General features: G+C 39.2%; 1 protein-coding gene across 3 annotated transcripts in view; it reads right to left on the reverse strand.

Annotated features, from left to right (window-relative positions):
• Positions 1 to 5,057: 5,057 nt before the first annotated feature.
• Positions 5,058 to 20,479, reverse strand: part of ppp2r3a (protein phosphatase 2, regulatory subunit B'', alpha) — a 160,985-nt gene continuing 145,563 nt past the window's right edge. For all 3 annotated transcript variants that reach the window (XM_060834272.1, XM_060834274.1, XM_060834275.1), the window contains exons 8-13: positions 18,722 to 18,770; positions 17,465 to 17,554; positions 16,201 to 16,376; positions 10,794 to 10,912; positions 9,836 to 9,942; positions 5,058 to 5,296 (exon numbers count right to left, since the gene is read on the reverse strand). In XM_060834272.1, coding sequence (XP_060690255.1) covers positions 5,203 to 5,296; positions 9,836 to 9,942; positions 10,794 to 10,912; positions 16,201 to 16,376; positions 17,465 to 17,554; positions 18,722 to 18,770 — 635 coding nt within the window. In that variant the 3' untranslated portion in view covers positions 5,058 to 5,202. The remainder of the gene's footprint in view (positions 5,297 to 9,835; positions 9,943 to 10,793; positions 10,913 to 16,200; positions 16,377 to 17,464; positions 17,555 to 18,721; positions 18,771 to 20,479) is intronic.

Genomic DNA, 20,479 nt, shown 5'->3' on the forward strand with positions numbered 1-20,479 from the left:
AATTTATACTTCACTTCATATAATAATATCTGATCAAAATTGCTAAACTGAAATAATTCCTGGAAGCTGAGCTGAACTTTTATGATCTTTAACTAAAACAAAAGTGTGTCATAACCTATCTGCAATCATCCATTATATTGCTTGTACCTTTTCTGAATTATAGTGATTACACACATGGTTTTTGTATGGCCAGTAAGCAATGCACTGTATTTTAATCTTGGCATGAATCTTTACCAGTTAATTAGGCTGTCACATCATAGATTGAGTGAAAATTCCCAGGTCATTTCCATCCATTGTCAATATTGTTAAGCCTTGGTAAATAAAGTGTTAAACTGGATCACACAAACAGATGTAAACCTACTGGATAAAACTACTCTCACAGCAACATACAGAAAATAGCTAAGATCTCGGAGAGAGAAAATGTATAGGTAACAAATGAAGCATGTGTGCAGAACAAATATTTGCTTAATTGAGAAAGGGTTCCGACTACATCTGCAGTTTTAGTTAAAATATAAGCCAATGGATGGAGTGAATTTGCCTCAAAGGAATTTCACATGGAGATTTCCACTGAGTTGAAATATTGAAATAGCCTATGTGGAAAAGCCTGTCAGCTGCCACAGGAACTAAATCTGCTGAAGATCAAACATATTGTATCTGGCCGATGCAGCAATCACATCCACCTCTGTTTATATAGCAACTGAAGGGCCCCACACCACACAGCGCTTCAATGAACGTGTGTTTGGGCAGTGTATTATCACAAAATGCCCTTTTCTTTGCACAACATGCACAGATACAATGACAGAAACCTTAAAGATAGACCTTATAGGAAATGGAAATGGCTATGTGAGGGCCATGATATAAGATATAAGATCAGCCATGATATTATTGAAGGGTAGGTCAGGACAAAGGCCTACTCCTGCTCCTAATTTGCATTTTCAAAAAACTTGATGTTTCGAAGTTACATTTTAGTACTTGACCAATGGATGCTGAGAGGGGTAATGCCCCACTTCAGAACTGGGTAACACATCAAATTCAATGGATGGCTACAAAATCAAATAATAAACAAATTCTCATACTCCAAGATCATATTGACATCAAGACTGCAATCAGGCCATGAAAGAACAAAGTTCAGAGAAAAGAAAAACTCAATTGTAATTCCCATCAGCAACTACACCGGACTATGGTGTAGTGTTTAGGCAGTACATTTAAATGAAAAAGTGCATGGTACCTTTGTTAATTCCAGAATGTTGCAGCAGTCATCGCAAAATACTAAATTTGTCCCCATGTTTATAATATAATCTTGCTGGATTTTGTTTTGTAGTGACAAGAAGATTTTCAGCTTGCCTCCCGAACATAAAACTGCTGCTGCAAACAGCACAATGTTAATTTTCAACAAAATCTTAGAATACCTATTCATATAAACTAAAGTTGGCATTAATGGTTTTGTGCTGTATAATCCTCTGCATGTACAGAACTTCTTGCAGATAGAAAATGGCACGTTGCAGCAGCAACAATATGATATTCCAGAAAACTCAGAAATAATCTTGAATAGTATTTTGATTCAGGCAGAAGGAGGGTACAATGATATGGAGAAGTTACAGGCATGAGAATAGCCCTCGCTTGTTGAAAAATAAAGAATCCCTTTAGTATAGTGATAAGCTGTCAGGGGCTGGGATGTATGTGTTTGTGTGAAAGAGAGAGGAAGGCGTGTCATTCTAGACCTTTGGAGTGGCACGGTGGCTCAGTGGTTAGCACTGCTGCCTCACAGTGCCAGGGACCCAGGTTTGATTTCAGCCTTGGGTGACTGTCTGTGGGGAGTTTGCACATTCTCCCCATGTCTGTGTGGGTTTCCTCCGGGTGCTCCAGTTTCCTCCCACAGTCCAAGCATGTGCAGGTTAGGTGAATTGGCCATGCTAAATTGCCCGTAGTGTTAGGTGCATTAGTCAGGGGTGAATGTAGGGGAATGGGTCTGGGTGGGTTGCTCTTTGGAGGGCCGGTGTGGACTGGTTGGACCGAAGGGCCTGTTTCCACACTGTTGGGAATCTAATCTAATCAAATCAGACAGAGAATGCGAGAGATTGTGTGTGCGCGCGTGTTTTTGTGTGAGCGAGAGAGGAAGACAGAGTGTGTGTAAGAAAGATTCAATCACAAACAGGACATTAATGAGTTGGAACATAGGAAATGGACTAGACTATTCAGCCTATTGAGCCATCTCTGCCATTCAATAAAATCGTGGCTGATTGAACACTTCAATGCATTTTACCCACTCCATCCCCATAGACCTGTTTGCCAATGGTAAACAGGAATCCTTCAAGCTCGACCTGAAAACTACGCAAAGATTGAGCTTCCACAGCTTCCTGTGGTACACGATTCCAAAAGGTCAGAACTCTCTGAGTAGCAAAAAAACTGCTAATCTCTGAACTAAGTGGTAACCACTATTCTTAAATTATGCACCCTGGTTGTAGACTTCCCAGCCAGGGGACACATCAGACTTACATCTATTTACCTATTCCTTTAAGTATTTTATATGTTTCAATGTGATCACCTCTCCTTATTTAAACCTCTACAGAATACAGGCCTAGTTTGCCCAAGATCTCATCATAGGAAAATCCCATTATCCTGGAGACAAGTCTAGTGAATCTTCATTGCACTCCCTCTATGGCAACAATATCTTTCATTAGATCAGGAGCCTAAAACTGTACAAAGTACTTCAGATCTCCTCAAGCTCCTTTATAGTTGAAGCAAGATTTCACTACTCCTGTACTCTCAGCTTCTTGCAGTAAAGGTGAACAGACCATTAGCTGTCCTAATAGCTTGCTGCACTCGCAATGTTAGCCTTCAGTGATTTATTTTGAAGGACCTGCTTTATACTGCCAGCATTTTCTGTGCTTTTTGAATATGTATCAGTATCAGGAATCCAGTGTAGATATTAACGGAAGATTGTTAGGATGATAGGGAGAACAGATAGCAAGCCCAAGTTAAGCATATTATCAGCTAACTCAATTACAACTTTCCATTCAAAGGCCTGTCTTCAGTTCGCAGTATTTTTGATACTTGATAGAAAAGAGGACACTTTCAACTAAAGTCAATTCATATCTTACAATATAATGCATAGCCTTTAATCAGTACCTAATCGTACCTTTGCCTTAGTCTATGAAAACCCTATGAAAATCAAAATGTTTTTCTCTATTCAGCACTGTAAGATCAAGTTGCTTCTTTCTTCATTGTCAGTTGTTGAAACACTCATTATGGGTTGCAAATACAATGGCCAGGGTGAGAGGAGAAAGATATTCTGTAAAGACTGGGAAATTCTAGACTAAAGGGAATTTTAAGGGCTCCCAATGAGATTTTCAGTGTTCAGAAGCATCATTTTAAAAATTAATTCAGATAATGTGGGCATCACTAGATGGGCAATAAATGTTGGCCTATCTTTAACTGATCAGGGGCAGTTGTGGGTCTGAAGTCGGATTTAGGTCAGACTTCTTTCACTAAAGAGTATGAGGTTTTCTAGGCAATCAACAACAGTTTCATTATTATCATTAAACTCTTAATTCCAGATTTTAATTGGTTTCAAATTTCACCATCTGCAAGATTTGTACCCGGGTCCCCAGGACATTTATATGGGTCTCTGGATTAATCGTCTAGTGATAATACCCCTAGGCTATTGCCTAGTGAAGTCGATTAAATATCAGACTCAATATCAGATGGAAATTTGAATACAACAGCACGGGAAAGTGCCAAAGGTCAGAAATAATGACCTCATGCATTAAACCAAGAATCGCTATATATTGTACAACATTTCTAAATAAACCTGCCATTTGCAGATATTAGAATAAAAATGAATTGAATTGGCTAAACGATTACTATGCCTTTCCTATAAACTCATATTGACCTTTTAATATGAGTACTTACACTCTCTTCATGATTAACTAGTTAATGTTTGTGACATTGAATTTGCTAAATTTATAAATTTCCTTCAACATTCAGAAACAGAAGGCACCTTGATATGTTTTCATGCTGAATTCAGTCTGGTTTTGTGACAGGGAGTTTTATGACTTTACAGTTTTAAGGACTTTGGTCTCTGAAGGGGTAAGATTCGTGTTCAATAATCACACCTGTTTGTCACTTGAGTGAATATAGAGCAGATTCTGAAAAGTTTTTAAGACTGAGTAAAAACTGAAGTGGACCAGTAATGTGACAAAATATGAAAATATGATATCTTTTTCTTCTCTTGAACCTCCAGCATTGATTTGTGAATTTATAGTTAGCAAAAACAAATTCCTCAGTCAGTAAATATGATTTAAACTGCATCTAAACTGTGAAGCCAGTGTTGTTGAACTAAAGAAGGTATCCCCATAATAGCAGCGATTGGAGTGCATCAGATGTGCAGACTGCAGTCAGGCAAATACAGGTACTTGAATGGGACTGCACATGGAAGTAGGAAGAGGTGCCTACAAGAGCCCAAAGTGCAAGTTCAAAAAGGTTTCCTTGGGAAGTTTGTGAATTGAACTCACTGAGCAAGCGCAAGGTACTGAGTCGCTCTTCTAAGGAAAAAAACCTTTCTCTTTTCCAATTTGTAGAAACTTCCACAAAAGTGGAAATACAGAACATGTAAAGAAAATGTAAATTTGGCTACCTCCTTTGGGCCAGCCAACTGGCTGGTCTGATTCTGGGCATTTCATTACATATTTTCCAGGCAATGCAGCACGTGCTGATTGGATGTTTTACTATGTTCAGATAATGAAACCATTTTAAAAAAATCACAGTGTGAGATTTCAAATACGAAGAAATGAACTTTACCAAGCCTTGATAAGGCACTGAAAAATGGATGATTCATACTGGAAAGATAATGACTCTGAAATGTGAACAAGAAAATAAAATGGGAGGAATTAGAAAAATAAGCAACAACTAAATTTGGACAAATGTAGCAATGGACATCTTGTAGAAATCCATTTACATAACACTGCATTTTAAGACATATTGCACAAACAGACAGTATTTTTTTGATTTTGGATAAATTTCATTGCACACAGTAAGCATGTACTTCTTTTGTTCTGATATAAAATCTAGCATAATCTCTTCAACAAAAACAACAATATAAACAATTTATTTTCTCTACATGTCTGACCAGGCAATGGTCAGTCCTTAAAGTTGGTGTCTACTGGTCACTCTGACTGTCCAGCAGCTGAGCTAGCTTTGAATTTATGTCGGAAGGTCAGAAATGACAAGTTTGTCCATCTTGTTGCTGAGCTCTGGGGTAGATAGTTCATCTGATTCGTAGTCTTCCTCAAATGAGCTGCAAAGAAAAAGCAAAAGAAAGATTGTTCCTAAATCCAACCAGATCCTAACTGCTGTTTAAGGGCTATAGTTGTTTTGTCAGTCACCACCGAATAAGTCAGTCAATTTTACTCCTACCCATCTGACAGAAACTGAGCATCAAAATCGATGCAGCAACTTCAACTCCCCAGTACCAACGCTTTCGCTCAGGTTGCAAGTTTACCTTGCTCCTTTTACTTAACTGTTAGTGAATCTTTCAACCCAAAAGAGCCGTGGATGTTTAATTGTTGTGGAAATTAAAGACAGAGATTGGATTTTTGGGGACTGAGGAATTAGCGGATATGGATTAGTGCCTGAAGGTGGAGTGGAGGTAGATGATCAGCCATGCTAGTATGGAAAAGCAAAGCAGACTCTCAGAGGACCGAAAACAGCCTGTTCTTGTTCTTCATTAGTGGGTTTTATGCTGTAAGGTAGTAGGGTCCTCTTCCAAATATGAACATCAAGCTTGATCACTGTTAACTTTTAACACAAGGTCTGTTTCAGGAAGCCACTATGGCTATGCTGCCAAGCCACCATGAAACAAGAAGATCCAGAGATGCTCGGCACTCTGACAGGCAAGGCACCATAATTTTTGCATTCTCTTCTGGACCAGGAGGAGTGTGATAACTCCACTGAGATCCATGTGGAAGCCCTCGGCCTCCTCAGCCTTAGAGACTATTCCACTATATTCTCCCAACTTCTCTTCTAATTGCTTCCCTGGCTCCAATCCAGGATCTGTTCCTTTGGACTGCTGGCAATGTTATCTAAGTGTGTAAGATCTTGCTCCCATTTTCCTGTTTGCAAGCTGATCCCACTGGGAATCAGACGGGAGATTGATACGCACATGTGTAAGTCAGGCTCAGGATGTAAAATCTCCAAAGTGTGCAGAAGGTATGATGTCAGCAGAACTCCCCCGGGAGTTAAAATCAGAGGTAGAATTGTCTTGGAAAAGAAAAATTCCCTTCTTTCAAATTTTTGATGTAAATTATTCCGTATGGGCATTGACCATTACCTAACACATTACCTAAGTATATTCAACATGTTCAGGCATTTCTTGCCCTTGGCAGACACTAGGAATTCCTATAACCTATTCATGTTTATTTAGATCATCTTTATCCAGAAAACTTGTATTCCTAACTCCCCACACAGGCCTGCAAGAAATCTGAACCATAGGGTCTTGGTTGCTTTGTCTGTGTGCTGAGTTTCAAAAAACAGTTGGCGCTGAATATAGGTGGCTGTATCCAGCTATTTCCTGAGCAGGGAGTTCTTGATGATGATTTTCAGATCCCAACATGCATTTCCCAGTCGCTGCTAGGAGTTTGCTGTCTTCAGACAATTTCAAAAAGCAGGAGCTCTGAAGAAGAGATACCTGTGGCCTATGAAGTTAGGGAAGACTGCCAGATCTTCCAGCAATGGTGATTGGGCTTTTAGCACAGGCCATAGTGTTTTTTGGTGTTTAGTCCTTGGCCTCCCATAATGGAAGAATGTTCACTAAATGCTGTTGGGGGTATGGTTTAGGGGGACACTCTGGGCTTGGAGGGGCAGAGAGTGGGCAGGGTGGAACTGGAAGAAGAGATGATTCTCTAAGCTGTCTCTCTGCTTAGATCCAGTCCTTTGATTTCCCCTCCCAAATTTAGAACTTACCCACACTGGTTCACTAGTCAGCAAGGGCAATCTCTTCCCAACCAGCCTAGAACCGAAATAATTACAACTCAGGCAGGACCTAAGTGGAAATTAATTGATAACCGAAGGACCTCAATTGGCACCAGGGCAGAAAGATGGGAGCCAGAACTGAATTTGAGCAAAGGTGGGAAGTTAAAAGGTTCTGGTCCACCACCAAGTCGCCTGATTAAAACACCTTCCTGCTTCTCAGCTAAGAAAATTCTGTTCCTAATATCCTTTAAGTTGTTGAGAAATAAACTTCAATTGTGCAGCGGGGCATATTTATCATTTTACCCTCCAAAGGTAGGCTATATTGGTGGGATGAATGGCCTTCCTCTTTGCTGTAAATTTCAATGACACATTTACTTCAGTTGGAGGTGCCTTTTCAAGATTGCTTCTCTCCACTGTATAGTTTCACCCCCTCTCCTATTAAACTAATGCTTTCCAAACTGGCAGTTTCACAAATTTTTCACTTTTTGTGAGATTTACAAAATTTCATTTGAGGTTTAAAGATTGGACCCATTAGAGGACTAACTGAAAGAGGGTCCATAAAAGAATTTACAAGGCTGGTGCCAGGGCTGGAGGATTTGAGCTACAGGGAGAGTCTGAATAAGCCAGGGCTGTCTTCCCAGGAGCATCAGAGGCTGAGGGGTGACCTTATAGAAGTTTATAAAATCATGATGGGCATGGGTAGGGTAAATAGACAAGGTCTTTTCCCTGGGGTGGGGTGTCCAGAACTAGAGGGCATAGGTTAAGGGTGAGAGGGGAAAAATATAAAAGGGACCTAAGGGACATTTTCACGTAGAGAGCGGTACATGTATGGAATGAGCTGCCAGAGGAAGTGGTGGACACTGGTACAATTACAACATTGAAAAGGCATCTGGATGGGTATATGAATAGGAAGGGTTTTGCCAGATATGAGCCTAGTGCTGGCAAATGGGACATGATTAGGTTAGGATGTCTGGACAGCATTGACGAGTTGGACTGAAGGGTCTGTTGCCATGCTGTACATCTCTGTGACTCTGCGAAATTATGACCCACAGAAAGAGTTATACTGTCTGGGCAAAAAATAATGGCTGCAAGTGAGAAGAATTCAATGCATTTTTTTCCTGAGTAAAATAGAGTAAGATATAACTTTAGCAATGTCACTGTTTAATCAACAGGTGGCAGTACGCCGTGACATTCTATTCACTAGTCACTCGCCTTATCACATCCTGATTATTCACACATATAATGCATTGCATATGCAGCGCAGAAATGTGCTCATTTCTGATATTCTTATCTGCAAACTGATAATCAGCTTCTGAAAATCGTGACTCAAATTTTTATGCTTTAAATTGACTTCCTTAGAGCTGTCAAATATAAGCGCTGCAAGTGGCTATAATGTTTAAATTAACAGTAGGTGGTGCCACTTTTGGTTGAAACACTAATACACACAGGGCTAAGTTTGAGTAAAACAACCTTGTAGTTTGATTCTACATCATCTCTGATAAAACTACTGAGTGGGGATATAGGTAAGGGCACGGACAGGTTATTCACCACAAAGGAGCTACCTTAAGCACCACAATGTTTACAAATGGTCCATACATAAGCCATTAGATTGGTTCTGATAGCACCATTTGAAGAGGCTTAACATGACACTCTATCAGCCTCTTCTGTCTGCGTGCACATGTAATAATTCACAACCCCTGAGCCCAAGGTCTGAGTTGTTCTAAGCAAGGGCTGCATTTTTCATCCAGGAGAGCATTGCTGCAACATGTGGAGATACTTCTGGTCATTCCTCCCCAGCTTTCCACCTGAAACACTGGTCAGTTGGACTATTTGTCAAGGAGCTCAACAACCACTGGTGACATTAACTTCTACTTTGCTCTTACAATTCTTTCCAGTTGAGCTAATTTCTATCTAATTTTCTCCTCATCTGAGCTGTGCATTCTGTGTTTAATCCCTCAGAGGAAGTGTCAGCAGAGTATGTGACTATGACTAATCCTCTTTTCACTTGAGTTCTATGCAAGCAACAGTCTTTCCACAACTCACTAAATGCTAATACTTGCTGTTCTTCCCCAAATAATGGTACTGAAGCCAACATTAGTGACATTAATGCCCAAAGGAAGAGTAACCCTGAGACCTTCTTGACCTATCAATCTCAGTTATACATGAGGCAGCTTTTTAACAGATTAGTGTTAGGGCTGCTGTAGATTTTGCAGCCAGTAACACATAGATCACATTATCTATTCCACCTTGAATAATTGTGTTTGAATTAATTCCCTGGCCAATTTTTTAAAAAATCACTTACAGAGCACTGAAGCGGAGAAATTCTTTTCTCAATTCTTTAGGTAATACACTTTATCTCAAAGATGATGAATTCTCCACAAAAACAGATATTGTATGAATTCTTACTGATGGCCATACCAAATTAGAGGGGAGAATTCACTTAAACAAAATTAAAATGATATGACATCACTTTTGGCTTAATTGACATAAACAAAGGCTTTGATGGTTGTCAGAGGTTCTAAATCTCCCTTGCATTGGAATGTACCTGTAGAAGCAATGTGAATGGGTCTGCACCATTTCCAAGGGAGTTCCATTGTTCTTCCACCAGAGTTATGGGAAGAGACATGTAAAATTCATACACAATACCTAGTGCCTTATCAGATTTCCTTTCAATGAGCTTCCTTGCGAGAGACCAATGTCCTTGGTATTTGATGCCACCAAGGTTCTGTGATTCAGTCGTTGTAGTCAGGAAATGTAACCAGTCTAAGACCTGAAGACTAGTGCACTGTGCTTATTGTTGAATTGTTATCAACTACCTTCATCATGTGGAAAATAGAATGATTAATTCCACTTTGAAGCCACTTACCCTTCCTGTAACTGTTCATTGGCTGATTCCTCAGCAACCAAAATCTCATATTCTTCGGCTGCATACTTGTCCCAGTCGGAAGGTTCCGGGCCATCACTCTCAATATCCTCCAAGACAGAAAAGGCAACCTTCAGTAAAAATGTACTGACTTCACTCATTAATTTTTTTAAAAAGTTATACTTCAAAACGGATTCCATATCAAAACACACAAAGCTCAAAATTTTCACAATTCAAGTAGACCTCAAATTACTGAAGTGTTGGTTCTGCAAAAATTTCAACTAACTTTTACTTGAAAACATCCAGTCATGGAAAAGAATCATGCACACTTTCATCAATGTAGCAGTATAATGCGTAGCAGAAGTTGGGCATTATTGCATAGGTCACCTGTGATACACCTTGCCCTAATGTCAGTGGGTTCAATATTGGACATGGTTGTTCTGGTGACCCACTGCAGTAATGTCCACTTTTCTTATCATGCAGAACAAATATAAAACTATGTGAATGAAAGGGAGTTCTGAATGTGTAATATTCATGTCCTTATTTATCCTTTCTTTGTGGTCAACAAAAGTATTGATTGGCTCTTTTATAAAAACTTGCCTCAACAGAAAGGAATCTGATTTAGTTGCATAAAATAATTAACCAAATTGCTAAACAAGTTTAACAAAGCAAAACATGTTCCATTTACATTCTCTATTTCTACCCTTGTGGCAGAGTATAGCTCTAAGAGTTGAAACATCTCTCTAGATGCATTCCTTATAATATTCTATTATAAGATATTTGACTTTGCAATTACTTTGTAAAATAAAACTCGCACATTTCAACACATCAGATAGTAAATTCAGATCAAATGAAGCTTTGGAACTTAGATTGATTAACTCTGCCTTAAACCTAAAGTATGTGCCTCTAATCCTGTGTTATTAATCTGCTATCCACTTTTAATCTGCTCCATTTATAATACCTTCTGTACAGCAAATGGATCCCTCTGCTCATGGTCCAGGTATTTCTCCAAGTTGAAACAAGTGTCATAAAAAATATGAGCCATTCTGCATCTCTTTAGATCCCGCATGGTTATTTTACCTGGAATGAAGAATAACAATAAAAATAAGTGATGAAGACAAGAACTAAAATCTCAAATATCACATAATTGGTAACATATTCGCTGCCACTGCCTTTGTGCTGCCTTTTTGCACTTGCTATTCGGAAATTTGCCAACAAACTGAGTTGGCTGAACATATGAATTTCATGTGTCTGTATTCAGGTGAGACAGTGAGAGAAATGAGCAGGAGAATGTCCTTTTCCTTGTATGAACCCAACAGAAAATGTCTATAGACTAATGAACTAAGACATCTACCTCAGCAAAACCCGATTTGGCCTCATCCACAGACTCACCTCTGCTGTAGCTGGCCTTTGGAAATTAGGAACATTGCATCAATCACTTCAGTTTTTCTGCTTCCCCCAGTTTTAAGCTCCCTCTTGTGGCATTCCACATCTTAAAAGGTTGAACGTCAACATTAAACTTGTTGTGAAGGGCGTCTTGCTTTTATTTGGTGACCAATTTCAACAAAATGGAAGGTGAATGCTACTCTCTGGCACTTCCTCCTGCTCCAGGCAATGTGAATGTTTCTAAGACTGCCACTGACCTGACCTATTCTAGAGGTTTTCCCTCCACAACCTACTAAACCAGATCCATACAACATACTGTTATTGCCTTCACAAGAATCAAAAATAAGACTTGTCTAGCAAATCTATTGTTTTAGCAGTTTTCTGCTCTCTGAAAACTTCATTAACATTCCTTCCATTTTCCACCTTGCCTCACCTTCACACAGTTGTCTTCTCTTCCTCAACCTCTCTACTTTAATCAATGGAACAACATCCTCAGTAAGCAAACCCAAATACTCCCACAGCTACCTTAACTATATTTTCTCATATTTCACTTCTGTTCCATTTAGCCAGTTTCGCCCATTCTGTTGCAACTATATGTACAACTCCATCCAAGACAGGCATTTCTGATATGTCTTTGTATGCCTTATTGGGGATTCCTCCATTGCTGTCTTACCACAGTAAGTTGACAGGTCTCTTAACATCGCGATTATATACAGATTATCCAATGTTCTCCCTCCCAAAGCCAGAATAAGGTTTCCTCTTTCCTGACGTTCCATGCCAGCAGCCTACATATTCAATAGGCCATCATTGCTTTGTTCAACTGAACACAATGTCCCCTTTCCTCTTCTTTAAGCATTCTAAAAAATGGACTATTTCCCCATGAAACCCTAAACTACTCCTGAATCCCTGCCCATCCCAACTGTATTTCTCCATGCAAACACAAGAGATGCACTCTCACCTCATTCCCTTCTCACCATCCAGGGTCCCAAACATTCCTTCCAGGTTGAACCACAATATGTTTGCACTTTTCTAATAATGTACTAGTTGCTCACGAATTAAGATTGGGTGGCTACGTCTGACCCCAAACTTCTATCTATCTGTCATATTTAGTCTCTGCACCAGTCCTGTAATGATCTTTCTTTCTTCTGCACTTTCCACTGTTTCAAAAAAAATGCTTAACATAAACTTAAAAGAGTAGAACCTCACCTCGCCTTTCAAATAGGCACTTCACAGCCTCTGGGCTCAATATTCAATTCAACAATTTCAGGTCACAACCATAACTCCATTTTTTTGGCCAGTGCTTTGTTAATAATTTTGTTCTGATTGGAACTCTGATAATTGGTAACAAGAATATTTTGCTGTCTGTGCTAAAGACAAACTCCTCCTTATTTTCATAATATCTGTTGGTACCATGGTGTAAGGTTATGTTAATGGAAACACCACCATGCGCAAGTTCCCCTCCAAGCCACCCAGACTTGGAAATATATCACTGTCCTTTCATTGTTGCTTGTTCAAAATCGACCTGCACCAAACATCAGCGATTCAAGAAGACAGCTCACCATAACCTTCCTAATGGTAAATGGAGATGGGAATAAATGCTGGTCAGCCAGCGATTCCCATTTCTCGTGAATGAATAAAAATATGGAACAGTAATCCCATTGATAGTAAGTTTAAATACGAAATTAATTAGCAAACTTTTATTGAATAAATCTATTTTTTTTCAAAGAATTGACTACAAAGCTGTTGGATTATTGTTGGAATTCAACTGGTTAACAAATATCTTTTGAGGGAAAGGGAATCATGATCTGATCTCGTGTACTACACAACCAGATTACAGAATTGTTATGGTGCACACAGAGTCCATTTGGCCCATTATGTATGTATTGGCTGTCTGAACATTTTAACTTAGTGCCAATCTCCTGCCTTTCCACATAACCCAACACGTTGTGTCTATTTAAATAATCATCAAATACCCTCTAGAATACCTCAACTGAACTTCCTTCAACACATTTCCAGAAGTGCATTCCTACTATAACTACTGGCTATATGCATGTGTTTTTTTCTCAATTTTCTCTTGCATCTTTTGCAAAACACTGTGAAGTTGTGTCCCATGGTTTTTAATCCCTTTAAGAGCAGGAAGCTTCCATCAAGCAGTCTCCCTCATTGTTTTGAAAACATTTATCAAATCTCCTGTTAGCCTTCCCCTCTCTAAAAAAATTCATCGCAACTTCACCAATCCTTCATCATAGCTAAAGTGCCACATGCCAGGCACCACTCTTACAAACCTTTTCTGCACTCTCTTCAATACATTCATATCCTTCCTGTATCAAAGAAAAGCACAGCCTGTCAGGCAGCATTTAAGGAGCAGGAAAGCCCTTCAACAGGCTTATGCCCGAAATATTGACTCTCCTCCTCCTTGGATGCTGCATGATCAGCTGTGCTTTTCCAGCATCACACTATTCAACTCTGATTTCCAGTATCTGTAGTCCTCACTTTTTCCCTGTCAATTACATCCTTCCTGTAGAGTTGCCCAGACTGTACACAATACATCAGCTGAGATCTAATCAGCGTCTTGCTTAAATTTATCATAACTTCCCTGCTCTTGTATCCTATGTCCCTATTAATAAAGCCTAGAATACTGTACATTTTGTTAAGACATCTCTCAACTTATCCTGCCAATTTTATTGACTTAAACACAAATACATACAGGGTTCCCTACTCCTGCATACCTTTAGAATAGAATTCTTTAATCTTTCTCCATGTTCTTTGTACCAAAGTGTATCATTTCAAACTTCTCCACACGTTGTCTGCTTCTTGTCCACCCTCTCCACAATATGTCATTGTCTTTTTTTATGTTTTACACCATCTTCCTCAAAATTTACCATTCTCTTAAGCTTTGTGCTGTTTGCAGCTTAGATCCAGATTACTTACAAACCAGGAAAAGCAAGAGTCCCATACTAATCCCTGGGAACACGACTATAAACCATCTTCGGTCTAAAAAATACCCATTAACCATTACTCTGTTTCTTAGCCCTCAGGCAATTTGTATCTACATTGCTACTGTCCATTTTATTCAATGAGCTATAACTTTCTCATAGGTCTGTTGTGTGGCATTGTATCAAATACCTTCTGGTAGCCCACATGCACTATGTCAACAGCCTTATTCTCATTAACCCTCTCAGTTACCTCTTCAAGCAACTCCAGCAAGTTAGTTAGACTTTATTTTCCCTTAACAAAGCCATACAGACTCTTCTGAATATTTCTCCAAGTGATTATTAATTCTATTTCAAATAATTATTTTTAGAACTTCCCACCAAAGTGAAAGGGATTGGTCTATAATTCTTGGACCTATCTTTACAATCTTTTTTAAACAAGGGCATTACGTTTGCAATTCTCCAGCACTACTTCAAAATCCAGAGAAGGCTGAAATATTATACCCTATGCTTCTGCAATTTCCACGTGGACCTCCTTTAATTTATCTTACATGCATCTCACCTGGCTCCTCTGCTTTGTCAACTTTAAGCACCAATAGCTCAGGTGAATTGGCCATGCTAAATTGCCCGTAGTGTTAGGTAAGGGGTAAATGTAGGGGTATGGGTGGGTTGCACTTCGGCGGGTCGGTATGGACTTGTTGGGCCGAAGGGCCTGTTTCCACACTGTAAGTAATCTAATCTAATCTTTAAAATATTTCCACTTCGTCAATTTTGAACTCTTAAATCAGTGAGCTTCTGCCTCACAGGTAAAGGCAGATGCAAAATATTTACTTTTTTTCCAAAAAATATACTTTATTCATAAAAAAAACTTTATCTTCATTTACATGTACGAAAGTAGTTCTGTACAATCTTTGCAGAACAAGAAAAGCAAACATTGGAGTTTGACATTCTCTACAGTTGCAAATAAAATGGCATTTCTTACTCACGCAGGAGACTATTTACGCATGTCGAGGCAACAAGAGGGTGTGATACCAGATCATACCCTTGTAATACTTCAGCACAAAGAACTCAACCATGTCTTTTTGTCCCTAAATGTAAATCCCCATTTTGACACCTATCGGGCCCTATTTCTTCTTTGATTACCCTTTCACTATGAACGTGTTAATAGAAGACATGAGGCACAAGTACATACCACATGGATGATGCCCTTGCTAGTCTTGCCTGGGAGAGAGAAAAAAAAGTTTGTTTGCTTCCCCTCTATCACTCAAAAGCACTGACATTTGGTCTCACATCCTCATTTACCTCATCAAAGCAGCCATTCTTCAGATATGTGTCTACGCAATTAACATGAACCACAGCAAGAAGGCAGGGGAGAAGTGGGAGAATCTAAGACAAATGGTTGCACCTGTATGTGATTTCATAGCTTCAGAGTGTGACCTTTCTGGCAATCATTAACATATGGTTAAAACACTAATCCAGAAGTTGAGTGCTCTTGACAACTCTATGAAAAGGCAACATAGTCATTTTAACAATATGAAGTAAAAAAGTTAAAACTGGATCACTTATAAGGCATTTAACTCAAACATCAAGGTGAGAGATGGTATTTTCAAATGCTGATGTGCTTTCAACATATTCGCATATCTGCTATTTTAGGATAGGGCAGTAACCTGTTTGCTTTAAAATAGAAGAGACAGAGAAAGAGAGGGAAGTGATAATTGGGTGTTATATTTTACAGTTGCAGAGAGGAGTGAGATGTGCAGGTTCTACTTCTTAAAATAACAGAGAGCAAAGTGTGTATGATACTGGGTGCTAATTGTTCACAGTCATTTCCAGTTTAGGTATAATGTGGTCTCACAAGAGATTCTTTTGATTTACATCATTCCATAATGGAGATGGGACATCAATGAGGAGCACATCTTGAAAACTGTGTACCTACAATCCATGAATTTTGACCATTAATTTTCAGAGATCACCTCATTGTTGTGTTGCTTCCTGTAGAGGAATTGAATTTGTGAATCACTTCAGTTGAATTCTACTCCATTTATTTACCTTCACATTCGGGTTTCACTAAATCCAGCAGTTGACAGAGGAGGTCATGGAATGGCAATGGTTCAATGCCCATTCCCTCCATGCGTTCACATTGCTCTTCATAGAAGTACTCAAGCTCATACATTGAAACTATGCCATCCCCATCGATGTCCATGGCTCGAAACCAGTATTCCATGCTAAAGAAAGAAATCAAATGCTTATTACTTCACAAAATTGTTGTCCATGAAATATGGTTAAAGGATACATTACCAACAATTAACAAAAAGGCACTTTCATCTTATGTGAATCACAATCATACATTCATCCTGGACATTAAACCTTAAACAAGGGAATCAGGTTGCAATTTAGTGTTCTTTAATCTTTAGTGCATCTTATTTTCTTCATCACCCCACCACCTCCAAATAGAGTTCTTTGTGCATTGTACACCAGTTAGCTTTTACAAAATAAATGACTAGATGTAAGGCTACGATGTCCATGACCTCTTGATGACCTAAGAGAATGCACTGTTATAATTCACCCCATGTCATTTCCTCGTGAACTAAGGGCACTTTTAATGCACCCTTCATTTACTGCTTGAAAGAATCTTGTAAAGCACATAGAGATCACTTATGTTAAGGTAATCAGATATTAGGAAAAGATATTGCACTTTACCTGACATAATCCTGTACATAAACTCTCAAAATGAGAATCATAAACATAAATGATTTGTCATTGCAGAACAAGAACACTGTTTGCCTTCAAAATGCTCCCTGTTGCAGTCACTGACTTTTATAACATGTAGTTATAATGAAATCTTTACTTGATTAAAGATGATCAGGCTATATATGCCACACAGTTGAAATCTGCTTCCACATGGGCCTTTAATCAGGCAGTGAAGAGAAGCACCTTAGTGAAAATGTTTAATTTCATATTTTTGAGCCAAACAAATCTACTCTTCTTTCTCTCTGAATCACCTCTTTCCCTCACTCGGAACAGGTTCTGGTAGTCAATGAGGAACTACTAGCACCTTCACTCGTGGTGGGTGCCCAAACCTGTGTGGCGTTATAACAGTATCCAAGTACAAAGAACTCACTTACCCCTATATGTGATGTATAGACATGTAAATCCAGGAGAAGGAAGGTGGTTTCTACAGAAATGCAGCTGTCCAGACCTGAGAAAGTGCCTCTCAGGTGTTGTAGCAGAGCAGGGGTAAAGTTCTCTGACTGCATGTATAAAGTAACTAAGGGAGTTGAACCTCCATTCACAATTTCATTAGTGTTATTACCTGGTGGGATTCTTCTTATCTTCTTCAGAAAGCAGAAACCAGACAAAGTCAGCATAGCTCATCCGACCTTCCTTCTGCACACAGTTACCCCTGAAATTGGAGGTGTTGTATTTACTAGGCCAGAGCAGAAAGTACTTGCCAAATTCTTTTTCAAAATGACACATTGAAAATGGGCTTTATAAAAACACTAAGTTCTTCAATGCATGCAAACGTTTTTGAAAGTCATGGCTTGCAACTAGTCAGCACACCCATAAACTCTGCCTCCATAAGAGGTTGAGGCAGGACAGACTGATTGACAGACAAATTGACACCTTTTCTACATAACCAATGTTTCTTATTTCGATTTATAATTGGAGCATAAATGACGGTCATCACTTTAAGTGAGGAGCAGAAGTATGATTTGATTTCTTTCTTCAGGAATATAACTGATGTTGAGGTGGCAGGTAGCACAAAAATGTAAAGCAGGCATAGCCCCTGCACAGTACATCAGGATGTACATCCTGATATGAAGTCCTCGTATAAATTGGTGAAACTGTAATGTATAAAATTAGTGGATATAATATGAGCTTATTTATGTAAAATATCTTTGTCTATTAGTTTAATCAATGCCTCTGTTAAAATGACCACACAACAAATAGCAGCATGAGTAGATCATTCAGCCAAATAGCAGAATCAGGGCTGACCTTCAACCTCACTTCCCACCCCTGACTATAGTATTGTCCCTTAATTCCCTTAGTATTCAAAGATTTATCAAGCTCTGTCTTGAATATGTTAAATGGCTGAATGTCTACAGCTCTGTGGGATAGAGGATTCCAAAAATTCACAACCCTTTGAGTGGAGAAAGTTTACCTCAACTCAGTCCTAAATGACCACTATTATTCTGAGATTATAACCCTTGGTTCTGAACTCCCTAGTCAGGGGAAACCTCCTTCCAGCATCCACTGAAGCCCTTTACACAGATTATACACTTTCAATGAGCTTAGTTTTTGCTTTTCTCAGGGAATGAAATACCAGTCTACTCAATGTCTCCTGATAAGACGATCCCCTTATCCCAGGAATCAGTCAAATGAGCCTTTTTTCAACTCCTCCAGCAGTGGTAAACAAAAGGTTTAATAACTCCCTTCAAAGGGACTCAGAGGAGTTCCCTGCAAAAGTATGAAGCACATCTCCATGTGAATGAAATAAAGTGCTGCACAGAAATCTTTCTACTTGTAATCTGTTTTACGGAACACATTTTTCAGTTTTATGTTTACGTACCTTGTGACTGCTCCAGAGAATATCCTTTCAATAATTCTATTCGAGATAGCTATGGAGAAAGAAAGAAAGCCAAACATGAAACATTTCAGTTTCCAAATATGACTCTAAGTGAGGATGGATATTATCACATAATTTGTTTTGTACGGGCTGAGGGGTTGAAAAAACATCATACCATGCCAGCCTAATACTCCACGGCTTGCTAGGTATTGGAAGCTGGAGGGCAAAGGCTACAGAAACATTATATCTACAATACAAATTTGGGCCATGCTATTTGGGTAGCAAAGGAAGAGGGGGGGGCATGGTTAAAACCAGCCCATATCTTACTTCATTTTTGACGTAAACATATCCACGAGAAGGATCATGCCACTTGTTAGAAACGTATGTTCTTAATAAACAGCTTAATGGTTAAATATGGACTGTGTGATAAATAGAGAAAATAGACGTGAAGCCACAGTAAATTCTGTCTGGCCTCTTCAGGTGTCAACTGATAGCACAAGATAGAACTGAAGGCAACAACTTTACTTTTACTGTTTGTTTATAGGATGTGGTCATCACTGGCTGAGCCAATATTGATTGTACATTAATAATTGCTTTTTTGAACTATTGTAGTCACAAGGTGTAGGTATACATATAGTGCTATTAGGATAGAGTTCCAGGATTTTGACTCAACGACACTGAAGGAATGGTGATTTATTTCCAAGTCAGGATGGTGTGTGGTTTAGAGGGGAACTTGCACATGGTGGTGTTCCCATGCATCTGCTCCTCTGTCCTTCTGGTTGGCAGTGGTCACAAAATTGAAAGATGATAAGGAGCCTGGGTGAGTTATTGCAGTGCATCTTGTAAATGGTACAGACTATTGTCAGTGTGTCATTGGTCAAGGCAGTGAATTCTGAAGCTCTCTCACTTTTGAACTCCTCATTTTTTACCTTGTAAATGGTGGTAGACATTAGGGAGACAGAAGGTGAGTTACTTGCTGCAAGTCCAGGACGAGCAGGAGTGTTCCTGTGGACTGTACAAAGAAACCTTCATCCTCATCATTCATGGGCATCCCTTACACTTCCTCAAAGGTCCATATTGGCCTTAACACAATCGACTTGGTAGACTTCCTAAAATCAATTCAGCAGACTTCTCAATGCCACGCTCAGCTGACACCTGCCTGCTCGCCTCACAGCTTTAGTTACAGGTTTGGGCAGGAAGCCTTGCCCAGTATACTTAAACAAGGAACCTGAAGATTGCTCTTTACAGTCCCATGAACACCCAGGGTTAAAACCGGAGCTAATTTCTCTGTAATCGAATTGAAGAGAGTGAAGCGATGCTGACACAATGATCAAAAAATGGAATTTGTCAACCCAGTTATTGTCTAAAAATTGCTAGCTGGATGTAGGATGAAGGTTAGCCGTCTTATCACTCCTGACTGAAGATCATGAGACAATGAGCAGAAGTAGGCCATTCTGCCCATCAAGTTGGCTTTGCCATTCAATCAGATCTGATCATCTTCAACTCCATTTTCCTGCCAATTTCTTATGACCCTTGATTCCCTTTCTGTTTAAAAATTCATCCATACCATCCTTGAATATACTTAATGATCAGCCTCGACAACCCTTGCAATAAAGAATTCTACAGATTCACTATGCTGTGACAGAAGATATTCCTCCTCATCTCCATTTTAAATGTGCAACCCCTTATTCTGAGATTATGCTGTCAGGTCCTAGACTCTCCCATTAGGGGATATTAACCTTTCTATATTTATCCTGTAAA

The sequence above is a fragment of the Hemiscyllium ocellatum genome, chromosome 13, assembly GCF_020745735.1.
Source record: "Hemiscyllium ocellatum isolate sHemOce1 chromosome 13, sHemOce1.pat.X.cur, whole genome shotgun sequence".
NCBI lineage: Eukaryota > Metazoa > Chordata > Chondrichthyes > Orectolobiformes > Hemiscylliidae > Hemiscyllium > Hemiscyllium ocellatum.